Genomic DNA, 11,607 nt, shown 5'->3' on the forward strand with positions numbered 1-11,607 from the left:
TTCACTCTGCAGATATAATAACAGTCAACAGACTCTTCTATTGGCTCCAGTTAGACCAACATTGATGCTTCATGTGTTTGATTCTATGCAAACTCAGTGACCTTCCTTGTTACTCAGCTATAAAAACTTCCCATCAGGCTGTCAGTGGAGTTCACAGCACGTCACTTTCAACATAAACCATGTTTTCTGTAGCTCTGCTGCTGCTGTTGGCAGCTGGATGTGAGTCTCTCTGGATTTGACAAAGTCAGCAGTTCTTCTTTTGCAGTTTAACTTGATAATTTGTTTCATATTTTCTTTTTACACAGGTGTGAAGTGTGAACAGTTGACACAGCCAGCCTCTGAGACTGTGCAGCCAGGTCAACGTCTGACCATCACCTGTCAGGTCTCTTATTCTGTTGGCAGCTACTACACAGCTTGGATCAGACAGCCTGCAGGGAAAGGACTGGAGTGGATTGGAATGAAATATACAGGAGGCTCTTACTTCAAGGATTCACTAAAAAACAAGTTCAGTATCGACTTAGACTCTTCCAACAACAGAGTGACTCTAAACGGACAGAATGTGCAGCCTGAAGACACTGCTGTGTATTATTGTGCCAGAGAGTCACAGTGAGAGACAACAACAGGAGAGCTGTACAAAAACTACTTCCTCTATTTACCACTACCAATGGCAATATTCAGTATTATTTGTGTTACTCTCAGTGATGGAAAGTCTGAGTAGTGACTGATTGAATTTTGAAGTTCCAACCTACACAAACAAATAAAATATGATTCTTTATTTTTAAGGAAAAAAAATACATTTTTGTTGTTTGTCCTTTAAAGTAAAATGTTAAATGTTTCATGCAATGCTGTATTAGTGTAGTGAAACGGTATCTTTGTAATGACATTGATTGATATCATGCATGTGATACAAAAATGTACATTTCGGTAAAAATAAAAAAAGATAACATCTTCCAGATGATTTGCAGATTGAACACCAACATTTTTATGCGAACAATTTTCCTACACAAAACCCAGTCCACAATTAATTGTTCTTTGTCCGGTCCCTTATATACCTGATGACAGTGGCGGTTCTACACCAATAGTATTGATGGGGCCAGGCTGGGGCCAGATGTTTTGTCATTGGGGCACATTCAATCCGGGACAAAAGAGACAAAAGAAATGTTCAAGCTTTCAAAATGTCTTGTTTAATATATAATGTAATGTTTTAGTATGTTTCAGTAACTTACAGTTATCTGTTTCAGTAACAGGATATTTTCAGTAACTTAGTTATAGTTTTATTAAATTACATTATTCAAAAATAAACAACAACATTCCTGCTCAAACGGTCAGAAACAGATTCCATGAGGGTGGTATGAGGGCCCAACGTCCACAGGTGGGGGTTGTGCTTACAGCCCAACACCATGCAGGACGTTTGGCATTTGCCAGATAACACCAAGATTGGCAAATTCGCCACTGGCGCCCTGTGCTCTTCACAGATGAAAGCAGGTTCACACTGAGCACATGTGACAGACGTGACAGAGTCTGGAGATGCCGTGGAGAACGTTCTGCCTCCTGCAACATCCTCCAGCATGACCGGTTTGGCGGTGGGTCAGCAATGGTGTGGGGTGGCATTTCTTTGGGGGGCCGCACAGCCCTCCATGTGCTCACCAGAGGTAGCCTGACTGCCATTAGGTACCGAGATGAGATCCTCAGACCCCTTGTGAGACCATATGCTGGTGCGGTTGGCCCTGGGTTCCTCCTAATGCAAGACAATGCTAGACCTCATATGACTGGAGTGTGTCAGCAGTTCCTGCAAGAGGAGGGCGTTGATGCTATGGACTGGCCCGCCCGTTCTGCAGACCTGAATCCAATTGACCACATCTGGGACATCATGTCTCGCTCCATCCACCAACGCCACGTTGCGCCACAGACTGTCCAGGAGTTGGTGGATGCTTTAGTCCTGGTCTGGGAGGAGATCCCTCAGGAGACCATCCGCCACCTCATCAGGAGCATGCCCAGGCGTTGTAGGGAGGTCATACAGGCATGTGGAGGCCACACACACTACTGAGCCTCATTTTGACTTGTTTTAAGGACATTACATCACAGTTGGATCGGCCTGTAGTGTGGTTTTCCACTTTGATTTTGAGTGTGACTCCAAATCCAGACCTCCATGGGTTGATAAATTTGATTTCCATTGATAATTTGTGTGATTTTTTTGTCAGCACATTCAGCTATGTAAAGAAAGGAGTATTTAATGAGATTATTTCATTCATTCAGATCTAGGATGTATTATTGTAGCATCTTAAGCTAACATGCTCATTAACAGAGTAAATGAGTGTACCACGCCGCTATTGTTACTCTTGGCGGCCCTCATGTGAAACCATATCCCCAACAACTGCTCATTTTACTCTTGTACTCTAACTCAACTTATCTGTCAGCATTCACTCACAAACTACAGTGATTTATGGGATATTTTAACACATTACTAACCTGAAATACAGGAAAAATGGTGAGACAGAGACGTGGTGATTCCTCACTGAAATCTCTGCAGTTATTGAGGGAAAACAGTGGAGCATGCGATCTTGATCATGATCCGTGAGGGTAATAATAATAATAATAATAATAATAATCCTTATTTGTAGAGCACTTTTCAAAAACAAGTTACGAAGTGCTTTAACAAGTGTAAAGAATAATACAAAAAAAGATAAGAGCATGAAAATTTAATATAAAATTAGTAAAATACAATAAAATAAAAGGGATAAAAAATGTTACTTGAAAAATGGGACAGACTCTCTAGATCTAGTTTCCAAACAGTAACATGGATGATTAAGTGATCTATGTGGTCAGTTATAACATCATAAGACTATCGCAAAGTACTTATGCTTGTTTAGACATTCTCATTCCCATTCCCATTCACGTGCGCTCCAGCGGCAGGGAGAACACTTTCTATCAGGGATAACTACCTTGACACGACGCTGGACAGTGGCGGTGTAACGTCCTAAGGATCCCACTAGTTGAGACACTTTTGTTCTGCCTTTCGCATCAGTGCCATATCATCGCAAGGAAGATATATTACTATGATTATTGTAGACTTTTCGTTCAGAGGGGGGCCATAGGGGGTCCAAGATCTGTTGTGTTACAGGGGCACTGGCACCCTGTTGGCTCCCTCCCAAAAACCGTCACAGCATGACAAACCCTCAGCATGTTACCAGTATGTATTGCACTGTATCAGAAGTTACGGAAAATGAAATAACAAAGTCCATTTAGCAAAACCAACAAGACCTCAGCAGCCTCGCAGTCCACAGTTGTCCATACTGTGACAAAGGGGGATGAGTTGAGCAGTTTGATGACCATACACAGGAATAAGCTCCCATGCAGCTCAGTGAAACACTTGGTGTGAGTGGCATGAGTCTTTAGTTGAAGACACTTCTCTTGTCAATGTTAGTAAATATTTACTTGTTTGTTTGTTAGTTGTTTTTTATGTAAATATTCAGCACAATTCCAAGCATCGACTAATTGTGACACACAGTTCATCTTTCCCTAATAGCCTGTCAGTGTCCTACTCTACACAAAGAACTTCCTCACAGTCTGCTATAAAGACTTCATATCATGCTGTCAGTTGCAGCAGAAGAAGAGAAGCTCCCATCAGATCACCTTCAATACCAACCATGTTCTCTGTAGCTCTGCTGCTGCTGCTGCTGCTGGATCCTGTGAGTCTCACTGAGGCAGAGACACTGACAGTATGATCACAGCACACTGACTGTTCACTGTTTCCCTCCACAGGTGTGAAGTGTGAACAGTTGACACAGCCACCCTCTGTGACTGTGCACCTGAACAAAAACCCCTCAGTGCCTGAACAATTGTAACATGAAGCCACCAAAGGAGGAGCCCTCAGACCACTAATGACTTCAACACCAGTTCACTGTCACAGAGAGAAACCAACATATTCAGCAATGAAAAAGGTAAAAGGAAAATAAAATGTTTTGTGTAAAAGATAATAATATTAAATATACATTGGAGGCATTTTCCAAAACAAATCTTCTCTGTCTGACTGTCATTACCTATTAACATTAACAATTGTTGGAGGATCACTTGACAAATGACAAAATTCCACTTTTGTGGGAAATTCATATTAAGTTTAGGGTTAATGTAGCTGTTTTCCGCCTTCGCTAATGTGACTGCAGGGTTGTATGTATGTTGTAAATGCTCCGTATTTGTATAGCGCCTTTCTAGTCTTTTTGACCACTCAAAGCACTTGAACCAGTGGTTAAAAGGCCTGGAGAATCCCACAGATTGACCTGTACAGCCTCTGGATTCACATTCAGCAGCTATTATATGAACTGGGTCAGAAAGGCTCCTGGAAAAGGACCGGAGTGGGTTGCCACTATCAGCAGCAGGGGTGGCAGCAGTTACTACTCTCAGTCAGTTCAAGGCCGGTTTACCATCTCCAGAGACAACAGCAGACAGCAGCTGTATCTGCAGATGAACAGTCTGAAGACTGAAGATTCTGCTGTTTATTATTGTGCTCGACACTCACAGTGACTGGAGTTGGTTGAGCAGCTGTACAAAAACCTACAGTACTCATCTTTCAGGCTGTTAGAGCCCAATCATGACTTATTTTTTCTTACTATTCAAACTTAGTATTTAAACTTGTTTTATATTCTTACCTGCATTTTGAATAATGCATTATAAAAGACATGAGATCTGTTTCTGAGAAATATTTTTACTAAACATGAACACAAAAAACACAAGATCACTTGTTCATAAAAAAGGCCAAAGACAGCACATTTGCTGAAATTAAACTACTACAAATACTGTTGTAAAAACATAGAGGCCAGTCAGTGTCAAGCAGGGGTGGGGTAGGGCAAAAAACTGGCAGATTTTGTCTGGGGCTCTGGGTCTTTAGAGATTTTTTTTCCTGTATTCCTGATAATTCTATGCAAGTATGTACAATACATTTTCAAAACTAGAAACACTATCTAGCTCTCTTCAAGTAAAGCAGTAACTTCAGCTGAGTCCTTGAGAACAATAAATATATAAGTCTTATCATTGATTAATCTTACCATATCACTGATGCTTCAGGCTGTGCTGGCTTTGACTCTCTTTTAGTGCTGCCTTAATCTCTGCTGTCTGTCTCATGTTCACCCATGTCGGCACTAGTACTGTGGCTGCTGGCCAGTGGTGGGTAGAGTACTGAGAATCTTTACTCAAGTAAAAGTAAAATTACTCTCATAAGAAAATTCTCAAGTAAAAGAAAAAAATACCATTTGACAATCCTACTTAAGTAAAAGTATAAAAGTACTTGGCAAATAAACTACTCAAAGTACAAGTTACATTGTGTTTTAATATTGTTTAGTGTGTGTGGGCCTGAGATCTTCTCTTTTTAGAATAATAAATGCTTCAGGTTAGAAATAGTCATTGCAACATGTTTTTTTCTAGGGAATTGCTTTGCATTTTGGTTATCTGTAATATAGTTATTTCTGTGTAATACAATTATTATCCTTTTTTTAATCTACATGAAAGTCTTATAAAATCACTTTAAAATGTCACGCTTGCTACTGTCACGAGGTCTCAACTATGACTATGCTGGGAGTGTCGGTGTGTGGTTGTCTGTGTTTTGTTACTTTCTGTTGCTCGACCTCTCTCTCTACCTTTGCAGTTTGACAGGAGGCGTGACTGGTGGGGAAGCATGGGGATGGCTCACTCACCTGTCGGGCAGACTGATTAACACACCTGATCCATATAATGACGTTCTGTGCTGCTTCATAAGCCCTGCAGTTCTCCTAAGCCTTCGCTGGATTGTTATGTCGTATAGCCCTGGAGAGGACGCCTTCCCTTATGCCCATACCTGCCTGTTTTATCTGGAGGAGCACACCCTGCCTGCCGTCGAGCCTGCCACCAAGCTCAATCACTCGCTCCCACCTTGTCTTGCCAGCCTCGCAATAAAGTTTGTGAAAAGGCCTCCCGTCTTTGTCTGCTTTTGGGTTCTGGTTAAACCACTTCTGACAGCTACCTAACCTACTGTTGTTGCCTGTGTCTTTTATAGCAAACTAAACCACTTGCTTTCATATGAAGGATGCTGCATATGATTTGCCTTCTTCTGTGGCACAGGAACCCAATACAATATGATTATTTAATCTATGAACATAATCTTTACAACATAAAGAATTCGTGTGGCAGTATCATGGAACAGCTCATTGTTGAATGAAGTAGCCTACATATTAAAGAGAGACCTGTGAGTCACGCATAAAGCTCAACAGGACTGTTTTATCCACCCATATTTGCTCTCTCCTTATGCATCTGTTTCCTGAATAAATAACAGCTGGTAGCCAGCTGAGTGACAGCCAAGATCTGTTTCAGCGACGACATTCTCTTTAATGAATTCATAACAGTTGACACAGCCAGCCTCTGTGACTGTGCAGCCAGGTCAACGTCTGACCATCACCTGTCAGGTCTCTTATTCTGTTAGCAGCTACTGGACGGTTTGGATCCGACAGCCTGCAGGGAAAGGACTGGAGTGGATTGGAATGAGAGTTGGCTCCAGCACACACTACAAAGATTCCCTAAAGAACAAGTTCAGTATCGACTTAGACTCTTCCAGCAACACAGTGACTCTAAATGGACAGAATGTGCAGCCTGAAGACACTGCTGTGTATTACTGTGCTAGTAAGCCACAATAACACAAGCCATCAGTAGACCTGAACAAAAACCAGCCTGGAGCCTATTGCATAAATTAACTGTAACTGTAAAGCGGATAATTAGCTGCTGTAATGAAGAACCTACCAAGTTTAACTGGATTGCGCTTAGAGCTGCAAAATACGCTACCAACACACAAACACTAAAAACATAAGTGAGTCAAGACGCTTACCCCAGCATGTCAGCACATCCAGCCTAGTCAGTCCACTACCATCAGATTATTAGATGCGACAGTTGGCGTCATTCCTATTTTGTATTTCAAATATGGCCTACTAATTATAAATACTGCCCACCCTGACTACAATGATACATGAAATGATGAATACAAGACAAAATCTTCCAGGAAAATTCCAAAATATTCTTTAGAACATTATTTCTATTTTTATGTGCTTTATCTCCTGTCTGAAATTTCTCATTACAATACTTATTAATACTATTATAGAAAATAATCATATCATCTATAATTAATGTTAGATTGGGATTATCGTGTCTCAACACATTTCCCGACCAGAGTGGCAAGAATCTCATGTATAACATTTAGTCTAGCTCACTAACCGTTTTCATCCAGTACATTTAGCTATGCTGACAGTGCTCAGCCCTTTCTGGTGAAAGATACACTTTGAAAAGCCAAGTTATTAAAGAGTTATTGAAACGCCAACGTATCATGTCAGCTAAGTGCAGTTAACGTAACTTTATCATGTAACGATCACGGATGGGTTTATGGTCAAACTGAAAAAAATATTACATTGCAGTGGGAGGTTGCCTGAGTTTCCAGCATTTTGTGTGACTGTCACGTTGCGTTCTGTTGGCCGGTGCCCAGAATGCATGCTTGCTTGAGTTCGAGACTGTTTTTTATTTCTGAAACAATCTGTAGTGAACCAGCCAATGTTGGTTTTATTATTTTATGCCAAAAGAAAAGAATCCTGCATATCTCTCTTTGTCTCTCCCTGAGAGAAAGAAGGGGATAACTCCAGGCCCTAAGTACCCCAAAGGAGGAGTGAAAGGTTTGCTCCATTCCAAGTGCTGTTTGGAAAGTTTCGACCCTAAGGTCCCATGTCCACCAAAGCGTTTTCTCTGACGCCAGCGTCTTTTTTCAATTCATTCCAATGGGAGTGCCGCGTTTTTACTAGCTGGTAAAAACAACAGGAGTGTGACGAGGCATTGAGTGTCTTTTCCGCGCTGGACATATTTTGTGGTGACATTTTTACATTCACTAAAATTAAGTAGGCTACCCTACTTGCAGCACATCGCCTCCACAGAAATTATGTATCATAGCAACCAGAAACACCTGCAGGAAGTGAAAGGAGGAGAGAGGAGAGGGACGAGAAAGCACAAGACTACCGGAAAGGGGAGAAGTTGTGTTAGTAACATGCAATAATGGGATGAGGTTGCATACAGAGGGAGAGAAAGTAGAGGAGAGAGGAGCTCAGTGCATCATAGGAAATCCCCCGGCAGTCTAGGCCTATAGCAGCATAACTAAGGGATGGTTCAGGACTCACCTGAGCCAGCCCTAACTATAAGCTTTATCAAAGAGGAAAGTCTTAAGCCTACTCTTAAATGTGGAGATGGTGTCTGCCTCCTGAACCCAAACTGGAACCTGGTTCCACAGGAGAGGAGCTTGATAGCTGAACACTCTGGCTCCTTGTCTACTTTTGGAGACTCTAGGAACCACAAGTAACCCTGCATTCTGGGAGCGCAGTGCTCTGGTGGGGTAGTAAGGTACAATGAGCTCTTTAAGATAAGATGGTGCCTGACCATTAAGAGTTTTGTAGGTAAGAAGAATGATTTTAAATTCTATTCTGGATTTTACTGGAAGCCAATGCAGAGAAGCTAAGACAGGAGAAATATGATCTCTTTTCCTGGTTCCTGTCAGAACACGTGCTGCAGCATTCTGGATCAGCTGAAGAGTCTTAATGGACTTTTTCGAGCAGCCTGATAATAAGGAATTGCAGTAATCCAGCCTAGAAGTAACAAATGCATGGACTAGTTTTTCTGCATCATTTTTAGACAGGATGTTCCCGTTTTTCGCAATATTACGTAGGTGTAAAAAGGCGGTCCTTGAAATTTAACTTAACTTAAACGACATGTCCTGATCAAAGATAACTCCAAGATTCCTCACAGTGGTGCTAGAGGCCAGGGAAACTATATCTTTAGATAATGCGTCACGGAGGTGCTTAGGCCCCAGAACAATAACTTCAGTTTTATCTGAGTTTAACATTAGACAATTACAGGTCATCCAGGTTTTAACATCCTGAAGGCACATTTGAAGTTTAGCTAACTGATGAGTTTCATCTGGCTTGATCAATAGATATAACTGAGTATCATCTGCATAACAATGAAAGTTTATGGAATATTTCCTGATAATATTGCCTAAAGGAAGCATATATAAAGTGAAGAGGATTGGTCCGGGGACAGATCCTTGAGGAACTCCATGACTAAATTTGCCGTGCATGGAGGACTCATCGTTAACATGAACAAACTGAAATTGATCTGATAAATAGGACTTCAACCAGCTTACTGCTTTCTCCAGGATCTTAGAGAGAAATGGAAGGTTAGATATAGGTCTATAGTTGGCTAAAACATCCGGATCAAGTTTGGGCTTTTTCAGAAGAGGTTTAATTACAGCTACTTTAAAGTACTGTGGTACATAGCCTGTTGATAGAGATAGATTGATCATATCTAGTATAGAAGTGCTGACTAAGGGTAAAACATCTTTAAGCAACCTAGTCGGGATGGGGTCTAAGAGGCAGGTTGATGGTTTAGATGAAGAAATTATTGAAGTTAGTTGGTAAAGGTTGAGGGAAGCAAAGCAGTCTAAACATATATCTGGTTCTACAGCTTTTTCAAAGGTTCCTGAGTTTAGAGATAAGTCGGTGCCAGTTAGTGAATTTTGTTTCTAATAGTTAGAATTTTATCATTAAAGAAGCTCATGAAGTCATAACTATTCAGAGCTATGGGAATACTTGGCTCAGCCTGGCTACAGTGCTGAAAAGAAACCTGGGGTTGTTCCTATTTTCCTCTATTAATGACGAGTAGTACTATGCTGCTCTGGCATTACGGAGGGCCTTCCTATAAGTTTTAAGACTATCTTGCCAAATTAAACGAGAATTTTCCAGTTTGGTGGAACGCCAATTCCTCTCAAGTTTCCGCGATATTTGCTTTAATTTGTGAGTTTGAGTATTATACCATGGAGCTAACCGTCTTTGTTTTATTATTTTCTTTTTTAGCTGGGCTACAGAGTCGAGTGTCATTCGCAGCGAGCCTGCATCACTATCAACAAGATGATCAATTTGGGAGGGACTGAAATTAGCATAGGAGTCCTCTGTTACTTAGTGACTTGATAATGAATTTAGAGCTGATGGAATCGCATCCTTAAAATTAGCTACAGCACTATCAGACAGACATCTTGTATAGAAATTTTTGCCCAATGGCGTGTAGTTCAGCAATACAAACTCAAAAGTTATCAAACAGTGGTCGGACAAAGAGGGATTCTGTGGGAACACTATTAAATGTTCAATTTCAATACCAGATACCAAAACAAGGTTGAGAGTGTGGTTAAAACAGCGAGTCGGTTCATGAACACTCTGAGAGAAGCCAATGGAATCTAACAGAGAGATAAATGCAGTACTAAAGCTGTCATTCTCAACGTCCACATGAATATTAAAATCCCCTACAATAATAACTTTGTCCGTTTCAAGGACTAAAGTTGACAAAAACTCTGCAAATTCAGATAAGATTTCAGAGTACGGGCCAGGTGCTCGGTACACTATAACGAAAAGAATTGGTTTGCTATGATTTCCAACTTGGGTGCGAAAGACTAAGAACAAGGCTTTCAAATGAGTTATAGTTTAGTTTAAGTTTAGAGCTGATTAACAGCTAGAGTTGAAGATAGCTGCAACTCCACCTCCTCGGCATGTGCCTCGAGGAATGGGAGTATTAATATGATTGGGAGGGGTGGATTCATTTAGGCTAACATATTCTCCATCACTCAGCCAGGTTTCAGTAAGACAAAATAAATCAATATCATAATCTGATATTATCATCTGTTTACCTTTGATTTAAATAATTTCGATGGTCGGGGGGCAGACACCGTCACTATAGGATTTTCACTAAATAACTCCTGAAATGGAGGAGCAGAGAAGTGTGTTAGACTGCGACTCTGCGTAGGGTTTTGGGTGGGTAACTGCTGAATTAGAAGAGTAGAGAAGTGTGTTAGACTGCGACTCTGCCTCCTGGTCTCAACTCTGGGTTGTCATGGATTTGGTCCACTAATAAACTTGGCCAGATTTCTAGAAATGAGAGCTACTCCTTCCCAAGTGGGATGGATGCCGTCTCTCCGAATCAGGCCAGGTCTTCCCCAGAAAATCTGCCAATGATCTACAAAGCCCACATCGTTTGCTGGACACCATCTCGACAACCAGCGGCCTTTTTGGTCTTAGTGAGGACTCAGGCAGCATGAGCGTTCTGAATCAGCTGCAGCTGTCTGATCAATTTCTTAGGGAGCCCTGTAAAGATACCATTACAGTAGTCGAGACGACTGAAGATAAATGGATAAGTTTTTCCAGGTCCTGCTGAGACATAAGTCCTTTAATTCTTGAGATAGTCTTCAGGTGATGGTAGGCTGACTTAATCTGGCTGCTTAAATTCAGGTTTGAGTCCATGACTACACCAAGATTTCTGGCTTGGTTTGTGGTTTTTAACATTACAGATTGAAGTTGAGCAGCGACTTTAAATTGTTCTTCTTTGGTTCCAAAGACAATAACTTCAGTTTTATCTTTGTTTAATTGAAGAAAATTCTGGCACATCCAATTGTTAATTTGTTCAATATAGTTACTCAGCGCTTGTATGGGATCATAGTCCCCTTCTGATATGGTTATGTATATCTTTCTAATTATAGTAACATTTGTAATAATCTGAGCAAGTGGAAGCATG

The 11,607-nt window shown here is 41.0% G+C and overlaps 1 pseudogene and 1 gene segment (V, D, J or C); one reads left to right on the top strand and one right to left on the bottom strand.

The window, feature by feature from the left end:
* Window positions 1-179: 179 nt before the first annotated feature.
* Window positions 180-610, top strand: LOC123958694. The segment is given in 2 exon segments: window positions 180-219; window positions 306-610. Coding segments are annotated over 2 exon segments (345 nt in total).
* A 7,575-nt stretch (window positions 611-8,185) lies between these two features.
* LOC123987324 lies at window positions 8,186-10,709 on the bottom strand (annotated as a pseudogene).
* Between the last annotated feature and the right edge of the window lie 898 nt (window positions 10,710-11,607).

Source organism: Micropterus dolomieu, linkage group LG02 (genome assembly GCF_021292245.1).
Source record: "Micropterus dolomieu isolate WLL.071019.BEF.003 ecotype Adirondacks linkage group LG02, ASM2129224v1, whole genome shotgun sequence".
In the NCBI taxonomy this organism is placed as follows: Eukaryota; Metazoa; Chordata; class Actinopteri; order Centrarchiformes; family Centrarchidae; genus Micropterus; species Micropterus dolomieu.